Genomic DNA, 23,607 nt, shown 5'->3' on the forward strand with positions numbered 1-23,607 from the left:
AGCAGCCCCCGGGAGCGGGACAGCTCAAGCCTTCTGCCTTTCTTGGTCTCCACTTAACCCATGGAAAACTTTACTGTTCTGGCCATACCAGCAGTAGGCTTGCAGGCTGCTCTGCTCTGCCCCTCCCACTCTGCTGTCTCTGTCCTGTTTTCTGTTCCTTAGCCCGGGAAGTTGTACAACAGATCCCTGAGTCCACTGGGAAGTGGGATCCCTGCATACCTTTCTTGTAGTTACCTGTGCAAGGAATTCCTTGGCTTACTGATGCTTCTTTCCCCTATAAAGGCTGCAGTCACCCCATCCGTCCATCATCCATTCTTTTATCCATCCATCCATCCATCCATCCATCATCCACCTAATCCATCCATAATCCATCCATCCATCCATTTGTCCATCCATTTATCCTTCCATCCACCCATCCATTATTCACCCATTCGTAATCCCTCAAACATCATTTATCCATCTATCCATCCACCCATCACCCATTCATTTGTCCATCCATCCGTTCATTTATCCGCGGTGAAAGGGTTGGAGGAGCTGGGCTGGGGTGCGAGGGGGTAGTGCTGCTTCTGCTACTCAGTGTTCTGTGACACAGGCGTGTGTGGTTATTTGGCTACTTGGGACTCTGTCCTCAGCCGTCGGTCCCAATCCACAATTCCCATCCCGTCACCATTCACGGAGTATGCTCCACATGAGGTGCTTGCTCGCCTGAGCTCAGTTCATCTCGGCCACACACTGACGCAGTGCCCTCATTCATTCCCGTTTCACAGATGGGGAAACTGAAGTTTACCGGTCAGGTTACTGTTTCAAGGTGACTTGGGAAATAGTGCAGAGCCGGGATTTGAAATCTTCCTCCAGCGCCTGTGTCTGGGGTGCTACATTGCCTGGAGGTCCCTTGTGCAGCGGGAGGGAGGGAAGCGCTGAGCGCTGGCCTTGGGGCGGGGGCGGGGCCCACTGCTGCAGCCCCGGTGGTCCTCAGGCTGGTTCGCCATCTTGCCTGGGGGAGGTCTCCCCCCCCCCATCGCCCCTCTTGACTCTTAAAGGTCAGGTGTTCTCCACTTCTTGTGTTAAAACACTTATGAGTCTGCCCTCCATAAATTTATCCAAATCTTTTTCTGAATATTTTAATTTAATTTTGCTTCTATTGTTCTCCCTGCCCCCTGCCCCCACTTCAGAAATCACTTCCTCTTTTCACTTCACTCCTATGAGAAATAGGACTACACTTCTTTCCTGGAAATGTTAGGTGCACGAATCCTGATTTGTGTAGCCGCACTGCAGGACCGAACGCTTTCTAGCCTGCTTCGCCCCCACCCTGCTGTCCAGACGGGAGAGTCCAGGCTTTTCAGTCTGCCCTCCCCACCCATCATCCCCCTTGTTCTTGGCTGTCTCCCCAGCCTGGGGCTCCAAGGACATGGAGAGGGCCCCATGCTGCCCTGCTCTGGAGGCACATGGTACTGCACCGGATGCTGGGTGCACTGGGGACCAGGGAGGGGCAGGGTCCAGGGTGCAGGGGGAGGCTGCCAGCTAGCATTAGCTGGGGAGGATAGAGGGTCTGTGTCTGTGGTGGCCAGCACACAGCCTGGTGTGGGGCTCAGAGAGCCGTGGGAAGCAGCTCCTGTCTGGGCCCAGCCTGCCCAGGTGGGCCAGGACTAGTCTGGTGCAAGGGATGGGGAAGATGGTTGGAAAGAGAAGATTTGAGTGCCTTTTGCATGGTTGCAGACCCATTTCCTGGCTCCAAGTCTTTATTATTATTACTATTCTAAAGGTTTATTTACTTTTGAGAGAGAGGGAGCAAGCAGGGAAGGTGCAGAGAGACAGGGAGAGAGAGAATCCCAAGCAGGTCCCACGCTCAGCGCAGAGCCCAATGCAAGGCTCGATGTCATGGCCATGAGATCATGACCTGAGCCGAAATCAAGAATGGGACCCTTAATTGACGGAGCCACCCAGGCGCCCCATGGCTCCCAAGTTTTTAAAGCTATAAGTAGCTACTGTTCTGGTTTTCTTTTAACTCCTCCGGGCTCCTCCTGTCTCTGTGCACAGGGAGTTCCCCTACCTGAGAGGGAAGTAGGCAGGGGTGCGTGGGGGAGGGTGGGACAGGGCCTATGGGCTGTTTCTGTGAAGACAAAAAGTACTGCTGGGCCCCGCCCTCCGCCCAGCTCAATCCTGCCCCTCCCTGCTTGTAGGGGAGGCGGCCAGGGGCGGCGCACAAATGAGCCTGCACGGCGGGCACTGGTAAAATTTGCTTACGGACTCAGAGACATGAAATTCACCTTTCACATGTCACAAAATAGCCTTCCTTTGATTTTGTTTTAAATCAACCATTAAAAAATGTAAACGCCATTCCTAGCTTGCAAGCGTACAAAAATAGTTGGTAGGCAAGAGTTGGCCGCACCGGAATTCAGGAAAGGGGGCCGGGCTCTGTAGTCGGGACGCCAGCCAGCACAGCACCCCTTCCAGGCCCTGCTCTGGGCAGGAAGGCAGGCAAGACCAGTTTCTTTTCTGGGAAGCTGGCCGGGTTTGGAGGGAGGAAGCAAAGGGCTCCTCTCCTTTTGCAGAACTGTGCACCAGGTTCTGCCTCTCTTTGTGGATTTGGGTCTCTGGCGCACGCCTCCCTCCGAGCAGTGGAGATTGAGGGATGGAGCCCTGGAGAGAGCAGAGGCCAGACGGGGAGCTGGGTGACCGTTTCAGGCAGGAATACACCCAGATAATGAGCTCAAAGCTAGGGGGCCCGCAGTGGGGCGGAAGGGTAAGTAGGAAAGCCAGCCGCCGGGGGCACTGGCCCCGCCCCGAAGGAACAGTGGTCGGGCCAGGGAAGCGCCCAGGGCAGCAGACACCGGACACCGTCTGCTAACTCACTCTGCAAATATTTATGCACGTCCATCCTGTCCAGGTGCTGTCCTGAGCCCTGAGGCATAGGAGCAAACAAAACCCAGTCCCCCCTGGAGTTACACCTCGCTGGAGGAAGGAAGACTGTAAACAGATACGGAAAGAAAATATGGAAGTGGCCCGGGTGTGGATAAATGCTACGAGAAAAAGGAAGTGAGAGGTCCGAACGGGACGGGAGCGCAGGCTTTTGTGTGGGCCATTGAGGAGGGCCTCCGAGGGGCAGGGGGCGAGCGACAGCCCCGAATGACGGAGGAGACCCTATGTGCAAAGCCTTGAAGGATGAGCGCGCTTGGTATGGGCTGGAGAAAACAAGGAGGCCAGGCGGCTGGAGCAGAGGGAGTAGGGGAGGGCAGGAGGGGTGGGGTCGAGAGGTAGTGGGGGTCGGATCGACCTGGGCTTCGCAGGCCTGGTGAGGACATTCCGGCACGTTCCAGAGAGCCTGCCGGGCTTGGGAATTCGAGTAGTTCGTTGTGGCTGGAGCCCAGGGACTTTGGGAGGGGGCGAGATTGGGGGATTTGGAGCTGGCGACGGCGGTGAGCAGGAGGCTCGGGGACAGGGGCTCTTAATACAGACGTGTCCCAGTTATACCAAAATGGCCCACGTCTAGCTGGCCTAGAAAGGAGCTAGTTGCTGCCCACGCGGCCCTTGTTTTTCTGTCTCTACCTTCTCCACTCCCGCCTCCCTACCCCCTCCCACCGCTTCTCATGGGAGCAGGGAGACGGCGAGGGTCAGGGACATGGTCACTGTTGGGCCCCCAGCCCTGTTGTTCCCTGACACCCTCTTCCTCCTTCGTATCACGCGCGGGACAAGTCTTATGCACCACGGCCCCAGCTTCGCTGCCTCTGATAAGCCTCGCCATCTGTAGCTCAATTCAGATCTTGCCAAACTTCAGTCTGACAAATGATAAGAAACTTGGAGACATACCTCTGGTGGGTGTGAGTTCTGTGCCAGACTGGCTGCTCCCTGGCTTTCTGCGCTGGGGACCCATATGGGCTGCTTCGGGGGGTTAGAAAAGCACATCGCCTCGTGTCCTCCATCTTCCCAGAAGAGGGGAGCCGGGAATTTGGCAGCGGATGAGGTGCCGAGGTTCTGTCTGACCAGGGAGCAAGGGCGGTCTGTGGCCGGGGCGCGGTCGGGCTGGGGGTGCCCGCACGCCAGGCAGCCTCACTGTAGCGGATGCGGTTCCCGCCCTGCCCTTCCTCGCTGGGGAGTCCCAGCCTGGGCCGTTAAGGTGGTCTGAGCCGGTGTTCTCTAGCTGTTAGAAGTGGGAGGTGTGCATGGAACTTAGCATAGGGCTTTGCACAGAACGGACATTCAATTAATATTTGTTCAGTGATCATATTAGTGTGATCATTGTTACATCCATTGGAGATGAACTCATTCTGACGTCCGGGGCTGGCGCTCAGCAGGTGTCTGCAGACGGGTAGCAAAGCCTCCTGGGAGTGTGGCTTCGCCCAAGCAGGAGGAAGAGAAGACAGATTCATTCATTCATTCACTCAGATGCTTCCTGAGCCGGGCCCCAGAGCCGAAGCCCTGAGCTCTGAACCCTGCTCAGGGGAGCTGACATTCCGGAAGGAGAAACAGACAGTAAAGATGACCATGAAATCAGCTGGAGAGGGGGCGCCTGGCTCAGGTCATGATCTCACAGTTCGGGAGCTCCAGGCTCTGTGCTGTCAGCCCAGAGCCCACTCTGGATCCTCTGTCCCTGTCTCTCTCCGCCCCTCCCCCGCCTACGCTTTCTCTCAAAAGTAAATAAAACATTAAAAAAATCGGCTGGTGAGAAGCACCCTGGAGACGAGGACCCACCTATCGGGCGCAGGGGGGTGTCCTGACTTACACTCCCGGTCAGGAGGGCCTTTCTGACAAGGTGACATGTGGGCCGAGATCCGGATGGAGTGAGGGCGTGAGACAGTGGGCGTCTGGAAGAATGTTCCAGGCAGAAAGAACAGCAAACGCAAATGCCTTGAGGCAGGGGGAGCCTGGAACTCTGGAGGAGCAGAGAGTCTGGGGCCGGAAAGCAGAGCGGGGGGACACCTGGGGGGAGGAGGGAGAGGACCGTTGGGGCCGGTGTGTGGGGCCTGGCGGGTCAGGGTTTGTGGGGAGACGTGAGTGGGGCTCCGTGGCGTGGGGGACGGGGTCACGAGTGTCCAGTGGGTAACATCAGGGGACGAGGCTGGGGGAGGCCCCTCACGTGGGTTTGGAGTCAGACGACCTTAGACACTGGAGAGCAGGGGGCCATGGTCTCATAGCCACTTTTGTGTTCCCGAGTGACTAAGGCGGGAGCTCTCCGCTGGGAGGACAGACAGGGGATGGGAAGGCAGGTGCAAGGTGGGGAAGGCGGACAGAGTCTGGGGGGGGTGGCGAGTGACTAAGGCAGGAGAGCGCAGGACCACACAGGGCCCTTGCGTGAGGGGCCCCCAGTACGCGGCGAAGGGCCAGCCTCGCAGCCACATAGGTGCTTGGAGCAGGCGGGGAGTTGGAGCTAACCAGGGATGGGGACTTGCCGAGGCTGAGGCGGGAGGGGGTGCACATGTGCAGTGGTGATTACAGAGACTGACCGGCTGGGAGGGGCGGAGAGGGAAGACGTTTGGGGGACTGAGTAGCAGGCAGGGACCCGTGGGGGTAGAAGGCTGTGGGGTCCTGCACTCTAGGGAGAGAGCTGGAGGAGGGGTGGAGCGGTGGGAGCATGGGCCTGATTCTGGAGAGTGGCAGTCACTGGGGACGCCAAGGCTGGAGTCTGAGCAGGCAGCGGTGACCTCGGGCGGCGGGCAGGGCCAGGAGCTGAGAGACCTGGGTCATGGGCAGTCTTTGGGGACCACGAGTGGTCCTTGAGGCAGGGCAGGCCTGCCAGGGGCTAAGAGCCCATCCAGGAGGGCCTGGCATTCGTAGGTCCAAGAAGCCAGGGTGGGGAGGGAGCCGTGGTTCCTCGGGTGTGAGCATGAGGGCGGCCACCGCAGGAGAGGGCCACCAGGGGGCCCATTCCAGGAAGTGTTGAGGAAACAGGAGATGTCACTAAAAAGAGAAAAAACCTGCTCATCTTAGAGTTTTTCCCAAACCCCTTCCTTGAGGGGCGCTAATCACCCGAGTCTGGGCTGGACATGGACTTGACCTAGTACGGTGGAGTCAGCCTTCCAAGGCTGTGTCAGACAGACACTGGTCACTTTTCATCCACAGTCCCGCCCCCCCGCCTTCACGCTGCGCAGTGCAGAATGCCTTCCCTGCCCCGCCCCAGCCTCCCCTCTCAGCGCCACGCCTCCTCCTCCAGGAAGCCTCGTGGAGGACTCAGGCTGGAACTTTCCGTGAAGACCTCCGGCTCCATGCTGCCTCTGTTGTCTGGCTCTTGTTCCCGCAGCCCAGCTTTGGCAAATATTTATCTCACGTCTTGTCTTCTCCTTGGGTAGTGCGGCTAACGGGTTGACTTGCGTTAGAATCCCAGCAAAATGGGGAACGGTACTTCCCCCCCCTCCGTGGGCTGGGGGGGGATTCAATCATACGGCTCCACACGTGAGCCCAGCAGACGGTGTCCTCTAAGTACAAGTGGTGGAGGGAGAAGCACACGGCTTAGTATTCTGCCTCTCCACAGATTCCTCCAAATGCCTTTCACGTCTGTGTGCCCAGTAAATACGCATTTGCTGAATTTGGGCAAGATCTCTATATAGATTTTCTAGACTATTTTTTAAAAATTCTAAGGGGCTGGGGCGCCTGGGGGGCTCAGTCGGTTAAGCCTCCGACTTCTGACCTCAGGTCAGATCTCACGTTTCATGGGTTTGAGCCCAGTGTCAGGCTCTGTGCTGACAGCTAGCTCAGAGCCTGGAGCCTGCTTCTGGTTCTGTGTCTGCCTCTCCCCCTCTCATGATCTGTCTCTCTCTGTATCAAAAATAAATAAAACATTAAAAAAAAATTCTAAGGTGCTGGGGCGCCTGGGTGGCTCAGTCGGTTAAGAGTCGGCTTTGGCTCAGGTCATGATCTTAACGGTTCGTGGGTTCGAGCCCCACATTGGGCTCTGTGCTGACCGCTCAGAGCCTAGAACCTGCTTCAGCTTCTGTGTGTGTGTCTCTCTCTCTGCCCTTCCCCTGATCACACTGTCTCTCTCTCTCAAAAATAATAAATGTTAAAAAAATTAGGTATCAATTAACAAAAAAGATTTTTCGTGTGGCTCTAAAAGAGAATGAATTGTGTGTGTGACTTACTACTTTAAATCAGAAAGACTTTTTAAAAAACTTACTAAGACCATTTACAGAGAAAATTGCTTTGCAAACATTCAATAAATGCAAAGTGTTCTTTTCTCCCATAGACTTGTCACTTTGCAATACCTGCAACTGGGAGTCTTTGAAAACATTTTATTTGACAAGAAGTATTTTAAACCGCTCACATTTTTTTATGACCATTTTCGTTTTCAACACTGGGTCTTTTGACTTCTCCTAAATCACTTTCTCTACACAGATTTTCAAAAACATTGAAACTGTTATCAAAGCCTTCAAGCTCATTGATGTTAACAAGACTGGTCGGGTCCAGCCCCGTGAGCTGAGGAAAGTTCTGGAGACCTTCTGTTTGAAGATGAGAGACGATGAATATGGACAGTGAGTAAGCGAAGGGGTGGGGAGAGGCTGCGCCGTGGGGCTTAACCCAATTTCAACCTGGGGCCCGGCATCGCCCCTGCCTCCCGTCTCCGTCCTGATTGTGTTTGGAAGAGGCGCTAGTGGCATCCCTCCTGTGCCCGTGGTGCTCCCTGTGAGTGCTCATACTCGGGAGCTGATGGTTCTAATTCCGAGCGTCCCCAGGGTGACGGTCATCTGGCCTGCGGATCGGAACGCGTCTCGATTATTTAAGCGATCCGTCACCCGGTTGTCTCGCCTCTCCTGGTTGGCACCTCGCCCGCCGTCCCCCGTGTGTCCTGCTCACAGTTGACTTTTCCTCAAAGCCCCGGGTTAGAGCAGAACAGATGCCAGGATTTACTCATTAGGCGATGTGCTCCCTATTGGCTCTCCCTCCTGGTATCACAACAGAAACTTAATTTTCCTCCGAGGACTGTTGTTGGGGGGCTAGGGGGGCACTGCAGCAGGGGGACCGCGAATACCCACCACCACCTGCTCCTGACTCGGGGGGCCGTGTGTGAAAGTCTGCGTGGGCTTTTTTTTTTTGAGCCTCCAATAAACCCCAGATCATTTAGAAGAGGTTGAACACTTGGCTTCCGTGGCTACCTGGTTTTGAATGGAAGCCACTAGAAGGGGGCCCACACTGAACTTCATTTCTGTGGGACTCAGCCAAGAAGCTCTCTCCCTCTTGCTGCCTTCTCCCACTTTCCTTGGCATCCCCTGGGCTGTTAGCAGAACTACACGCCTTATCATTTCCCTCCGCGCCGAGGAGTGTCACGTCACACGGCAGTTACGACTCGCTCAGACAGTGGCGCCCGGGCCTGCATGCTGTCCTGCAGGCGATGTTGCTTCTGTCCGGAGGAGAGGGACCTGCCCCTGTAGCAGCTGCAGGGGGCATGTGGCGGGACATGGACGCCGCGGGGTCCAAAAAGCGAGGAGACTTTATAGAAATGGGTCTTGCCTGGTCTTTTGAGCATCTTCTTCTCGTTTTCCTCTTTATAACCCACCTCAGAATATAAAAGGACATAATAGATGTTTTAATTTTTACATCTTTCCGACTGGGAAAGTGTCCAGAGGAAGATCCAAACAAAACAAATTAAATAATTTTGCACACGCAATTATAGAACAGAAGCGCTCCCCTTCTAAAGCAGGCAATCAAAAAACAAAGCAGTGTTTTATTTGTCAATAAACCTTGTGTTTGGCACTGCGGTCTCCAACCTAGTAAATCTATAAAAAATGTTACTGTCTGTTTCCCCATCTCGTAAGGATTGAATAATAAAGAACTCCACAAATTTTTATTTGAGTTTTTTTTTTCCCCTAAGCCTCGAAAACAATGCTGTTTTCACGATAAGGCTTGGGAAACTTAACATAATAGAATTGCTTTTCTTTAGAATAGGAGCGCGGAAGATCAAAAGCAGACCATTTCTTCAATTGCTTTAATGCTTCTGAGCTCGAGAAGATAACTCTTTCCCGGGGAAGCTGCTTCAGTGTTAACTTGGCCTTTTCAGGTTTTGGGCAGGAAACACAATGCGTTTTTGACTCCTTTTCTTTCATCCAACAGCCTTCTGTTTAACGCCCACCTCCAGTGCGGCGGTGGAAGCCTGGGCTCTGAGGTCGGCCGCGTGGGGTCAGGTCTGTGCTGCTCCCTCCCCGGTTCTGGGGCCTTGGGAAGCTTCCGGGCCTCTCCGAGACCCTGCTTCCCCTTGAAGAAGTGGAGACTGAGGACGGAGCCCCCCTTGCGGGGCCGCCCCGAGATGTAACGTGCAAAGCGGGCCTGTGATGCGCCTGGCACACAGTAGGCGCCCGCTTCCCGGATTCCGGGAATGCGCTCACTCCCTGGAAGACAGTTCCCTTTAGGCCGCAGAATACCGTCCGGCGTGTGCGCAGAACAGGCGAGAGAGGGGATCCTCGCCAACTTTATACTTGATCGGACCGCCCCCGGGACCCATTGGGTTTACTTTCCCTTTCCCGACACCCCCCACCGTCTGTAGCCCTGCAGGCCCAAGCATTTGGATCCCTGTAAAAAGCCGAGCGGTCAGCCTAGAAACCAAACAGACTCGCTCGAGGCCAGCCCGCTGCCCGCACGGGGAGTGAAGCCCAGGGCTGGGCGTGGTGGTGACGCCTCGGAGGTTTACGGGTGGACTGGTGTCGTTCCGTGACCCCGCAGTTGGCCTTCCTGCGCGACCCCCTTGCCTGCGGGTCTGTGCCGACACGTGGGCCCTCCTGCCCAGGGTGCAGGGCCCTGGAAGATGCCCCGGCTGTCATCTCAGGGATGATTCTGTCTCCCCTGCCTTCATTCTTAGGGGGAAAAAGCCTTGTAGAAACTGTCCGCCGGGGCAGTGCTGAGACTTCGTTTTTGAGACTTTATCTGCAGGAAATATAACCACGGGGTTCCGTCTGCGTGTCCTGGGTGAGTCCGTGCCAGGGATTAGAATGCCGATGGGCCGGCGTTAGGAAGGGTCAGGATTCTCTTAGGAGGGAAATACTGAAGGAATGCCAGAGTTTTATGGAAAACGGGGAAGTTGGTGATGAGATATTTATCAGTATCTGGCATTTTCCTGGAGCAGCCGCGTAGCCAGACTTCCTATAGGACAGTAACTCAGGTAGGAGCACAGTAGGTCAACCTTGCGGGTCCCTGAGCCCACAGCCGTGTCTTCACAAGACAGACCGCGGATGAAAGACGCAGCTAATCCGGGAGTTTCAGAGTTAACATCTGGCAGCGATCTTCTCTCCAGATAATTTTTCTTATTAGAACAATAGGCAAGATTCATCAAAGTGGGGGAGAAAAAGGTACGTGTTGAAATGAACACATGACGTTACTCTTTGTTAAATTTGGAAAACAAAAATAACAAATACTTTAAGTGATAATTGCTAAATTTTTAGAAAGCAGCATGAAATTAGATAATTATAGAAACCAACACATATGGAGGTAATATAACCAAACATTTAAAAACTGTCAATTTTTTATAAATGTAATAATGCAGAAATTATCTGGGAAGCCATTTATCAAGTGGCAGATTTGAATAATAGAAGATTCGTTTTGAAAAGAAAAAAACACCCAAACATCCTATTTATCTGAACTTTTTTTAAAAAAGTGTGTCTCAGTATATTTCTGGGAGAGACCTTGGTTTTGCCCCCGACCACAGTGAGCTGGGCCTCCCTTAGTCTCTGTGAAATGCTGCGCTTGGTCAGGAGGAAGGGCTACATTCCCCCCGCCCCCCGCTGTGCAGTTCTCTGGTGATAGCGGCTTTCTGCTATCTGTCATGGTCCACATCCACTCTCCCCTGATTATTATTTAAAGAAATGTTTTTAATGTTCATTTGTATCTGAAGGAGAGAGAGAGACAGAGCAAGAGTGCGGAGGGGCAGAGAGAGGGAGACACAGAATCCAAAGGAGGCTTCAGGCTCCGAGCTGTCAGCACAGACAGAGCCCGATGCGGGGCCTGACTCACAAACCACGAGATCATGACTTGAGCCAAAGTCAGATGCCCAACCGGCTGAGCCACCCGGGCGCCCCCATTGCCCCTAATTATTAAACTAAAGTGGGACCTGCTTTTGCTGTCTGAGTGCAGCCTGAGTCCTGGCTGCCCCCTCCTCCTGCCAGAGAGGGGAGGAGACGGGTCCCGAGATGCACCTGTGCCATTTCGAGATGCACCTGTGCCATTTGAATCCTCACGCACGAGTCCGTAGGCCAAGGTGAGTATCCGTGTGTTTGAATCTTACAGTAACAGTTCTTAGCGTTTACTTTTTAATTCCAGCTCTATCTAGAAACACATTAAAATGAATGCCAGCCTGCTGTTGAAGGATACCATGCCTCACTGTAGATTCTCTGTATCGTCACTTCTGATTACCAAAGAACATTTCTGTTTCAGGTTTGCAGAACACTACAACATTGATAAAGACACCACCGTGGACTATAATGTTTTTTTGAAGAACCTCAGTGTAAATATTGACTTGAATCATAGATATAAAATGGGAAATCCAGGTGAGCGGTTTGAACGTACGTAGCTATAAAGATTTCGACATCCTTTGGCTCAATGAGTCCTCTCCTCGAAACCTGTTCTGAGGAACTTTCATGTGTGGCAAATGCGTCATGCCCAAAGGTAGCCACGGTGTCCTGGTTTAGAAGAATCACATAAGTGTCCAAGAGCAGAAAGAGGGTTAAGTGAGTCACAACGTAACCACGTTTAGCCATGAGCAACGATTTTCAGGAAGTTAATGGTACATATGGAAAGCGGATGGGGAGTGTCTGTAAATGGCCGGGAAGAAATTCTAAAATACGGATCATCTTTAAGGGATATGTCCCTGGGTGCTGTTTGACTCTTCTTTCTACGGCTTCTGTGTTTTCAAAACTTTTTATAATGAACATGTTGTTCCTTTGGTGATGGGGAAGACATGTTACTGTAAGAGGGCAGACAGTTGAATAGTTTGTACATTATATTAGATGTGTAAAGCCAGGCTCACACAGGCATGTCGCCTTGAGGAGGAACATTTTCTCCATGCGCTGGTGGCGTTTACCCCAGCCTCCTCAACAAAGTGCCCAGAGTTGCTGACCTCCTGGATAGTTCTGGAGAGAGCAGAGTCCCATCCCCCGAGGATGCTTTATGAAGAACGCAACGGGAGATTCTCTTTTGGGAGCGTTTGGTCCTTGGAAAGCAAGTGATTCCTTGCCTCAGGGGCTTGCCACCTGCCAACACAGTGTCACTCTCTGGTTTCAGTTTAATTCAGTACAACAAATACTTATCGAGCATCTTCTCTGATTCTCAGATTTGCCACACTGGCAAGCTTAACAATGACAGATTCTCAGACATTAGCTCGGTTTGTCCAAGGTCACACTGATGGCAGACTCCCCCAGGGCTCTCCTTTTTAAAGCCTCTCAAGTTTTAGGAATTATTAGACAAGACAATCTTGCAAGTATCTGTTCATTCCTTATGTTTTCATTAGTTCACGTGCACATCTTTATGCCACTGGGCCCTTCGTTGGCTTTGGAACCAAGTAATACACTCTGTCTTTAAGGAGCGTGCGTGCGTGCGTGCGTGTTTTCTAAAAATGGGGCAGGTAAAGGCATAAAATAAGTCACATAAAAAAGAAAGAATATAAGGCACTTATTTGTTGTGCTCTGTATAGGTACTTCCTGAGCCTTAATTTTAATTTTTATTTCTCTCAATGCCTTTGTGAGATGGGTATTATTATCCCGGTTTTTAGAGGAGAAGACTCAGACTCAAGGGCGCTAAATGAAGCTCGCAGAGTCATAGAGCTAGTTTTCGATGCAGTTGAGATTTGCGATGCTCGGCTCCAAAACAAACCGTCCCAGTGCCTGAGAGGGAAGAACGGGAGGTCCCGGGGCGTGCGCCGGGGGAGGGCGGTCCGGGGAGGGGCCGGGAGCTATGTTCTCAGGCCCAGAGTTCCCAGGATGCCCATGACGACCGTGGAGGGAGTAGAAGGCTCCCCCCCAAAGGGGGGACGTGTTTGGCTGGAGCACGGGCTGTGAATTTTGTCCGCGTGGGATAGAAGGTGGCATCTCCCTCGATCATAGAGAATTTTCGTCACAAATAGGCTGAGCGTCCTAACTTGAGAACCATTCCATTTCACGGTGCTCACGGAACATCTGTCCCACACCAGGCCTGAGGCTAAGCACGCCTCCTGCGCCCTCTCTTTTCACATTCGCCGCAGCCCCGTGAGGCAGGGACTGAGGCAGATTAAGTAAAAAGATGGAATTAAACAGTCCAGCCAATCTTATCACTGAGAATTAACCACTGTGAGCGTGATGCCAGCATCCTTCCATGCAGATCTGTGGAAAGGAGAAGAAGAAAGACAGGAAGACAGAGCTTTGTAAAACTGGCTTCCTAGAGATGCTCTGTTATATAAGTTTTGACTTTTACTTGAGCATATCACAAGAATCAGAACTGCAGTGAAACTGAGGAAAATCTTGGCTATGTCTTGGCTGGATGTAGTGTCCATGGGTTACACGTTCACACTCCCCAACGTCAGAGAGTTTGACCTACTGCCTCTGATCCTGAGGGGGCTGTGGGGAAGTCTGAGGCTTGCCTGGTTCCCCCCTTATCCATGATGTGCTTGTTTTAGCTGGCTGCCCAAAGGAGTGGCTTGTTCCCTGAATTTCAGAAACGTAGCTAGGATAGGTCGTGCTGTTGACCTTCTGCACAGTGTATTTTTAATCTGTAAGTCCAATTACTTTTTCATTTCAAGACTTTTAAAAGTAATATTACATACCTTCGAAGAAATCTTTGGTTTCATTTTCCTGATTTTTAACTTCGGTGCTACAAATTGTACTTATGTTGGATTGTCTTTGTCTTCCGTCTCTATTCAGTTATCTCAAAATGCCTTTTTATTTCTTTGCCTTTTTCCTCTGAGGTCACAGTGATCCTCGAGGGTCTTTTCTCTATACCTGTGATTTGATTTTTGCCAAGGTCTGTTTTATTCCATGTGATCTCTATTTTATTTATTACTTCTATCATGGCATTTCCTTTGGCCTATGATAATACTTTTCCTTTCATTTTGTTGTCTTATCATCTTGTTTTACTGAGTTTGTATTCTTTTTTTTTCATGTTTATTTATTTTGAGAGAGAGAGAGACACAGAGACAGAGAGAGAGAGAGAGATAGAGAGAGAGAGAGAGAGAATGCATGCGTGAGTGGAGGAGGGGCAGAGAAAGGACAGAGAGAGAATGCCAAGCAGGCTTTATGCTGTCAGTGCAGAGCCTGACATGGAGCTCAATCTCATGAACTGTGATATCATGACCTGAGCCAAAATCAGTATCAGATGCTTAACTGACTGAGCTACGCAGGCACCCCTGAGTTTGTGTTCTTATGAAGATGTTCTTTTTTAAATGTTTATTTATTTTTGAGAGAGAGAGAGTGCGCGCATGTGTGAGCACGAGCATGAGTGGGGGAGGGGCAGAGAGACAGAGGGACACAGAATCCGAAGCAGGCTCCAGGCTCTGAGCTGTCAGCACAGAGCCAGCTGCGGGGCTCAAACCCATGAACCATGAGATCATGACCTGAGCTGAGGTTGGACACTTAACCGACTGAGCCACCCAGGTGCCCCTGAGGATGTTCTTTAAAGTAATCTTGTACCTTTTATATTTTATCCCAAGATGAGATCTTGCCTTGTTGCATTTTGTTCCTCTCCTTTCTTCTCAGTCCACTTACACCATCCTCCAACACTTTTCCAGTAGTGTTTTCATAATTTTTAAAACATTGGGTACATTGAGCATTTTAAATTCTATTGTATGTCTACCTTCAAACAATATTGTACAAATTCTCATGGTTCTATCAGGACTTTACAACAGTATTTGCCCATTCTTCTGTCCTGCCTTTTGTTACAGTGCTGTTATATGTTGTATTTTTATATCCCCTGTAAACATAGAATGCATTGCTATAGCTTCTTTTGTTCTGCTGAGATTTTCTATCTGTTCACTCATTAAGAGTATATTTTCCTTTATGTTCTCAAACACTTATTTTGAAATGAAAGCTTTTAAAAGCTTTAAAATTTTCATCCGCTGATTCCAACCTTTAGGTCATCTCCAAGTCTGGTCTTTATTGATTCCTTTTTTCCCGTAAATATCAGGGATCACAGTTCTCTGTCTTGGTTTGTTTTTGCTGTGTCTAGCACTTTTGGAATTTGTCCTGGATATAGTAAATTTTGCATTGTAGAGACTGTGGATTTTGTTACGTTCCTCTGAAGAATTTACGTATTTGTTTTAGCAGCCAGTATATTCGACTACACTCAGACTCTAGTCTTTGTCCTCCTGAGGGCTTTAACGCTTGAAATCTTTGTTCTGCTCTCTTAGCCTCTTAGCGGGGCATCTTATTGTCTGCTCTATACATCTTGTTCAGGGATTAGCCAAAGATTTTGGAAATCCTCCTCTATGCCTTTCGTTTTGGTCTTTCCTCACTTTCATACTTCCAAATGCTGTGTAGTCCCGAACTCTGTCTTCTGATTCCTAAAGCCATGCAGGATGGATATAAATAGAATTTATACCCAAATTCTACCCATGTAGCATCGTTTCTGCTGAGACCTGCCCTCAGGCAGAAAGCCAACTAACAAGACACGCATCAAGAGTTACTCTCTTTTTCCAAGTGTCAACTCCAGTTATGTCAGTTGCTCTCCAGTGTCTTCAGACGGTTTTTTGTTTATGTTTTGGCCAGAGTTTAGACTTGTGATCCGCTGGGAGGAGGGTTCAGTAGGAGCCAATCCTCCATAATTGGAAGCAAAGCTTTCTGACTGCCCATATTAAGACTTTCTTCTTGCTTCAGTCTATTCTGGTAGGTTTTTTTCTTTCTAATTTTTTTTACTATTCTTTTCTTTTGCTTATATCATTAGATAGTGTAAGAAGGGGAGTTCTATACTACTATCATACCTCCAACATGGGAATCCTGTGTTTCCCCCATTTCGTAATCAGTAATTGGCAACTTTTCTGTTTTGGTTTGTGAGGGATATGTAAAATAAGGACGCATCTCACAGTGAAAGGCATTTTTTTATTTGATTTAATCTGATATATATATATATATATGTGTGTGTGTGTGTGTGTGTGTGTGTGTGTGTGTATGTGGTTGCTGTGTACACTCCTGCTCCTGCAGTGTCAGCTCAAAGTTCTTGTTGCTGCCTCTTAGCTGGTGTCACTGTCTGCAGCCTGGGCCTCTTCCGATCTGTCTTCTAGACCCCAGTTGTAGAGGTCATCTTAAAATAAAATCTTACTCATGCCAATTTCACCATTGAATCCTTCCTCTATAACTTTCATAATTGAAATTCCAATCCTTCAGTTAGAAGGCAAAACCTTTTCTGTGGATGTTCTAACTTAAAGATACACAGTGGACCCAAACAACGCAGGTTTGAACTGTGCGGCTGCATTTGCACTCAGAGCTTCTATAGAATGGCACTGTCAGTATATTTTCTCTTCCTTACACTTTTCTTAACATCTCCTTTTCTCTTTCTTACACTGTTGTAAGAATACAGTGTATAATACATAGGACGTACCAAATATGTGTTAATCAACTGTTGATGTCATCAGTAAAGCACCTAGTCAACAGTAAGCTGTTAGTAGTTAAGTTTTGGGGGGGCGCCTGGGTGGCTCCGTCAGTTAGGCATCTGACTTTGGCTCAGGTCATGATCTCATGGTTCGTGGGTTCGAGCCCCGCATCGGGCTCTGTGCTGACAGCTCAGAGCCTGGAGCCTGCTTCTGATTCTGTGTCTCCCTGTCTTTCTACCCCTCCCCTGCTCATGATCTATCTCTCTCTGTTTCTCAAAAATAAATGTTAAAAACAATTTTTAAAAAAGTTTTGGAGGCATCAAAAGTTCATGCAGATTTCTAACTGCGCTGGGGCTGGCATCCCTCATCCTTGTGCATCCAGGTCAGCTGTAGGAATTTGGGGCGACTGGGCCACAGTATCTGAAAGTTCTACACCGAGGCTGCCGCCAGAGGCCTGTCTGTTGGCGTGTCGTGGGAAGGGACGAGGGTCTGACACCAGCTGGGCATCGTTCCCATGCCATCCTTACCAGATCAAAACCCTCAGCCGCCCAGCGTGACTCTTACGGCATCAGCATGTCCTTTCTGGGTTGGCTTTTAATGGAAATCATTTTCTTTGGACCATAGCTTGGCTCATTTGAATTCCCACCTCACTAACCGGTTTTGGGAAAAACCAAGACATCCAGACTGGTTGCGCAGGGCAGCAATCCAACAAAGAAGACAGTGACATTAAATGGAACCGCTCAACGGTCATTTCTAGGTTTTGATTTATCTGTGGAAGTCATAAAGAAGCAGGCCTTCCTGTCTCACTGACCCAGCTTCCGGAAGATTGCCGCATTAGGAGCCAGACCTTTATTAGAGCTGCTCACTTGCTTCTCTCTCTCTTATTTGTCTCTCTTGTCGTTTTGGTTATTTGAAGCTTGTCCTCCAGTAGATGTCTTGTGAAGTGCTCATGGAAATGATGGTCTCTGATTTCTTACAGTTTGTAGGTGGCCTCTATAAAAAATCATTTGATAAAATCCCTAGCTCTGATTTTTATTCCTTAAGGATCTTAAATATCTTTACCCATCGCCTAGTGATGTGAAGTTTTGCTGAAGAAAAGTTGGGTAACAGACTGACTTTCTTTCCCTCGTTAGCGCCTTGGTTTTTTTGTTCAGATAGCCGGCACATTTTTTGCTTTTTATTTAAGACCCAATAATTTTGCTAGAAGTCATAATGTGGTCACTTGTGACTGATTTTATAAGTATTTAGCTAGGTTTTGTAAGTATTTAGAATTGCTAGGTTTGAGTCTCTTATTTCAGGAAGACTTCTGGAATTGTATTTTTTTTAACATCGGAGCGATTCCACTGTTACATTTTCTTTCCAATGGTACATTTTGCAGGTATCTTGGATTCCTTTTCCTGTCTTCTCTGTTAGACTATCACTTTCTGGCACACATTCCTTCCTGCCTTCTTTCCTTTATGCTTCCTTGATACATTTTTTTTTCCTTTTTCACCTCTTGGGGCTTTTGTTTATTTGCTCTTGTGTTCCTGTTAGTTCCACCTTTATTTCTGGATTGATTTTATTTCTAATTTGCTTCAGGGCTCTTTCATCAAATTTCAGAGTTTTTCTAGCTTTGATCGAAACTAGCAGTCCTTTCTCGTCTCCTGTCATTTAAAACATTTCTTGTTAATCAGTAGGTAGTACTGATGTGTACTGAGTGTCTTGTGGGCGAACCCTGTGGCACTTTTGTCCATTTCTTCCTGCCATTGGGGACCCAGAAGCACAAGGTGGTGTAGCTAGTGATGGAAGGTTGCAGAGTCCGTGATCAGACCTGAAGTGAGTCCTTTCACATTCGAACTGTTTCCAGAGTTTCTGAATCTTCCTTTTGAGCTCCCACTGAGAAATGCTTTTCTTGGCACTCCAGCCGTGAGGCACATGGACAGATAAGTGAATTCTAGACTGTTTCTGATTTTTCTAGAGTGAAATCTTTACTAATGTTTTAATTATATTTGTTTTCTATATGGTGGTTTGGGGAAGATGATCCCGAGAGCAATAATGTTTAAATGATATGTCCCCTATGTGCATTCCCCCCCCCCAAATTCGCTCTCTTAAGTAAGCGCGTAATTCCACGTGCTTCTTTATATCCATGTCTGTTTCCTATATGAACTCCTGTTTTTTTCTCTTATCTAAGAACTATAAATGAAAAGGATAAAATCTGCTCACGTAGGTTCCTTTTGGGGGGAAATGGGTCCTATAAGGACTCATTACCAAGAGCTGCTGGTGGGTTGGGTGCCCTTCGTACCTTGGTCAGGAAGTCTGTACATCATATATTTGCAGGGCCCATGACCTTTGCCTTTTCTAAATATATAGAACTATGTTTTCTGTTAATTTGGATATTTCTGGTTTTGCTGTGTTTGTGTTCTTAATGAGCCATCATCATCTTGCTTATCAAGGGCCCCGTCTATCTGGCACCTGAAGAAACGATATCGGGGTGGGTTTCCTTTGCTGCATTTGCGACATGCATAAGTGCCCCCCTTAAACTCTGGATTTCCTCTCTACCCCGTTTCAAATCAGCAAGGAGCTCTCAGAGGAAATTTGGGGAAATGAACAGGTGGCGGGGATTATTACGCCAGGCTGACAATACTGTGACGGGAGAATGGCCTTTGAACGTAGCTTGGTTGCACTTCCCAGCCAGCTTACGGAGGCTGCATAGCTGCACAGGTCCCTGGACTGTGAGCTCCCTGAGGGCAGGCGTCACACCCCAGCGCCCCCGTCCTCCAGAGCCTGGCATCCTGTTTCCGGAGCATGAGTGGGTTTCCCTCGATGTGCCCTGTGACCCTGTGAACTGTCACTGGCATCCCAGTGCCCCCGAGCGGAGCCCGCGCGGGGCACAGTGTCAGAAGGCCCAGGTGCAGACCTCTGTGTGCCCGACCGAGTCAGCCCCTTTCCGTGGGTCGGCCCCCCCATCTCTCGAGGCCCTTGCGGTGCGTGTGTTCTGAGATTCCAGTTTCAAGTGCTTGGCTCACCGAGGCCGCAGAATTCCACACCACGTTCTGGAAGAATGGCTCTGTATTTCATTATGTAGCTAGAGGGGTCCACTGGGGGAGGCTGTTTTTCTTTTTCTTTTTCCCTTCTTCTTTTTTTTTTTCCTTGAGGTAGGCAATGTGATTCCAGAAGACTGGCAGTTTGTTAACTACAGCTGAGTCGTCGTAAGCGTGCTTAATTTGAGTGAAGCGTATTTGCAGACAGTTTAGGAAATAAATCTGGGAAACCATTTGTGATTCTTTGTAGTCAACTTTGAGAAAGAAAATGGCTATATTGTAGATTTATTTTATTCTTTTATTATAGAAGTAATACATGCTTCCTGCAAAAAAGGCAGAAAACACAAGAACACAAATAACAATCCCCATAATCCTACCTCCTGAATCTTCCCGCTGTGTTCTTTTTGGCCTACTATCCTCTTAGATTTCTTTTTGGATGGATGGATGGATGGGTGGATGGATGGATGGGTGGATGGATGGGTGAGTGGGTGGATGGATGGCTGAGTGGGTGGGTGGATGGGTGGATGGATGGGTGGGTGGGTGGATGGGTGAGTGGGTGGATGGATGGGTGGGTAGGTGGATGGATAGGTAGGTGGGTTAATGGGTGGATGGATGGATGGCTAGACAGGCAAATACACAATGTAAGTATTAAAATGAAAAATTATGCTAATCATCTTTCAGTCATGAAACAATATATATGAAGGAAAAATTTACGTGTTCACTAATTTAGACAGGCACCTTTGTTTTTAATGTCTGTGTGGTATTTTATAGGCCTGATGAACCATGATTTATAAAAATCAATCCTCTACTAATGGGCATTTAAATTGTTTTAATTTTGTAAGTCTTCAAACAGTACAAAAAATATCCTTATCCACATACATTTGTTGAATGATTCCATTCGTGTAAAATTTTAAAAGAAGATTTAAAAGTATTTAGTTACCAAGTTTCCTATACACAGGCCAGAAGTAGTTTCTTTCTCTGTCATTCTAACCGTGCCTATTTGACAAGTGGAAAGATATTGTTAACTTGTTCTAATTAGTGTTATGGTCACCAATGCAGTTGAGTACTTTTTCATGCATTTGTTAGAATGTTTCATTCTTTCTATGTGAACTACCTGTTTATAACCTTCGTCTGTGTTCTACTGAGTATTTATTTTCCTGATTCTTAAGAGCTACTCCTGCATCACGGGAAGTAACCTATAGTTTTTTTCACTCAATGTTTATTTCATTGTAATTTGTGAGTGTGTTTAACCAAACCAAACAAATATTTATATCATCAGGCTGATCCATTATTTAAGTGATTTGGGGCTGTAATGTGCTTCTTGGAAAGGACTTCCCACCCAGAGATTATGTCCTGTGTAATACTCATCTTCATTTTCTTGTACTGCTTTTATAGTTTTCTTCTTCTACTTGATGTACTGTTTACTCTACCTAAGGTTTATCCTAGCACAGCTAGCAAGTAGATTATTTCACTTTTTTCTAAAATGTCCAGTCAGTTATTCCAACACCATTTAGTACACAGTTCATCATGTTTTTGGTTCATTCAAGTCCTAAATTTTTGCCAGGCAGGTGGTGATGAAAAGGAAACACTGACTGTTTAAATGTATCTTTGACAATGTCAAGAAATGAAATCTCTTTCGTTTTAATAGAAGTCTCCTGGGAGAATCAATCTGTCAAAAATTCCAAAAGGGGGTTCCTTCACAGCTCTGCTTCCTCTGAGGACGCCTGGGAAAACTGCTCCCTGGAAGACATCCAGAAGACCTTCTGCCAGGAGGTAAGACGGTCTCGCTAACGCCTGGGCGCTCTACCGTGCGAACACAGGACGTTGATCGCTGTGGAAAACCCTTAGGTCTGGATGTCATTTCTAAATGTTGTTTTGATCCTACCTCCACCTCCCGGACCCCGAGGCCGCCTCCAACTAGTCGCAACCGTCCGTCGGTAAGAGTGCTGGTTCCGGAGGCTGATTCCCAAATACTAAATCTGGTAAGAAATATTCAAGGCCCCTGTAAGGACGTGAGACGTCTTTATGGAGTAAAATAAAGGAAAACCTGAGTACGTGAAGAGGTCTTTCTTGGTTCTTGGATTGGAAGATTCAAAATTAATGTCTGCTCTCCCTCTATCTAGATGGATATATATATGTATTTTTTTCTTTTGAAAAGTTATAATAGAGGACCACTGAACAATATACCACATAAAATACAAAGGTATGATTATTAAGACCATATGACACTGGTTCAACATCTGACATTCAACTTGACGGAAGGTGGTAGTTGGGCAATGGACCGCTCTGGTATACGGGAATGTAGCAGATGGTACTGGGCATTCCAGTCATGTGCGGCCGGGATGGGCAGCGGCTGATTCAGTAGTTATTATTGGGATCGTTCCCTAGCCAGCCATTTCGGGGGAGAAAAGCTTGTGACCTGCCATTCTTCACACCAAAATAAATTCTGTATGAATCAACTAATATTCAAATTTAAAAATGCTGTGGATGAAAAAAATTTTAATTTTTTTAATGTTTTTATTGATTATTGAGACAGAGAGAAACAGAGCATGAGTGGGGGAGGGGCAGAGAGAGAGGGAGACCCAGAATCCGAAGCAGGCTCCAGGCTCTGAGCTCTCAGCACAGAGCCCGACGCAGGGCTCGAACCCACAAACCGTGAGATCATGACCTGAGCCGAAGGCGGATACTTAACCAACTGAGCCCTCCGGGCGCCGCACTGTGGGTGAAAATTTTTTAATCTTGAAATTATGTCTACCTTTTAAACATGATGTAAAGCCCCAAAACCATAAGAGATCGATATGTTTCATCACATTCACACGAAAATCTTCTGTAGAACAACTTCGTGTAAACAAACGAACTTGACAGAGTGAGTGTCGTGTGAACCGCAGACAGGTAGCAACTACTGCTGAGGGCGGCAAGCATTTAAAAACGAATGTAAAACTTTCCACAGAAAAACGTCCATGAGGAAAAAGTTAACAGAGTCCAGGTGTTGGTCCAGGTGTTGGAGAACTGAGCCTGTAATACTGTGTTGGTCAATTAGTAAAGCTTTGTTTTCTTTTATTGTGGGTAATAAATTTATTGTTTTCATAAAGACAGAACCATTACGAAATACCTAAGTGTTACAAAAAAAGTAAGCAATTCTGAAAAGTACCAAGAAGAAAGTATAAATTATTTAAAATCCACCTCCTAGAAATAATCGGAGGCAACATTTGGTGAACATAATTCTCGGCCCGTCTCTATTCATATATCTAGAAGGATGGTTGTCTCAATGGGTGGGTGGGTGGATACACAGATAGAAATAATTTTACAAGAAGAGAATCATGCTCCTTTTTACAAATAAGACACATTCAATGTAACCATCTTTGCATTTACCAGAAGCAAAGAGACATCGCCACCCTCTCCACCCTCATAATTGACCCTTCTGTGGGGCCGCCGGATGCAAGGCAGTGTCCTAAGCGCCCTGCCAGGCTCCTCCTCAGTCTTCATGGCAGCCGGGCCCTGTTATCATCCCCGCCTCAACTTGAGGAAACTGAGGCACGGAGAGGTTTCATGTCAGGTCCAAAGTTTCCCTGCCAGGAAGGCCCGGGGCCAAGTTTAAATCCAAGTCCTGGCTGACAGTGCTGTCTTCAAGCGAGGCTGAAGATATTTCTGCATTTTAGAGAAATATTTCTTTACCACAAGATATATGAGCGTCCAAAAGGGACTTCGAGACAATAAGAAAAATCAAGAGAGCCGTGAAGAGTTGCAGAAATTATGGTGTTTTTGAAGGATCTTCGATTGCCAGCAGTGCGGACGGGCTCTCTCCTCCTGTGTCCCTTCCCACCCCACAGGTTTTGTTGTTTCTCTCTGTTCTCTGCCAGGTTTACAATAATGTTTACATTCTGTTCCGGTCCTGTAACTCCCCCCGTCGTTCGGCCTCTGTTGCGTATTTATGTGGGTTTAATACACGTGACTGTATCCCAGTCTTTCCCTGGGTTAATCCCTTTCTGAGTTCATTATTTTGCTGTATTTTCTGGCTGGCTGGATTTCATAGTCAAGTAATTTTCTTGCGAAAGGCTCATAGGGGCTTTATTCCCTTTGGGTTTTCGTGTTTGAGGCTGTCTGCCTCTTGCCCCCCCCCCC

The 23,607-nt window shown here is 48.4% G+C and overlaps 1 protein-coding gene across 1 annotated transcript in view; it reads left to right on the forward strand.

Annotated features, from left to right (window-relative positions):
• EFCAB6 (EF-hand calcium binding domain 6) overlaps nucleotides 1-23,607 on the forward strand; it is a 223,589-nt gene that overhangs the window by 56,123 nt on the left and 143,859 nt on the right. Inside the window, exons 8-10 of the mRNA XM_029954101.1 lie at nucleotides 7,327-7,463; nucleotides 11,350-11,462; nucleotides 21,134-21,258. Of these exons, the coding sequence (XP_029809961.1) occupies nucleotides 7,327-7,463; nucleotides 11,350-11,462; nucleotides 21,134-21,258 (375 nt within the window). The remainder of the gene's footprint in view (nucleotides 1-7,326; nucleotides 7,464-11,349; nucleotides 11,463-21,133; nucleotides 21,259-23,607) is intronic.

Source organism: Suricata suricatta, chromosome 10, assembly GCF_006229205.1.
Source record: "Suricata suricatta isolate VVHF042 chromosome 10, meerkat_22Aug2017_6uvM2_HiC, whole genome shotgun sequence".
Classification (NCBI taxonomy): Eukaryota; Metazoa; Chordata; class Mammalia; order Carnivora; family Herpestidae; genus Suricata; species Suricata suricatta.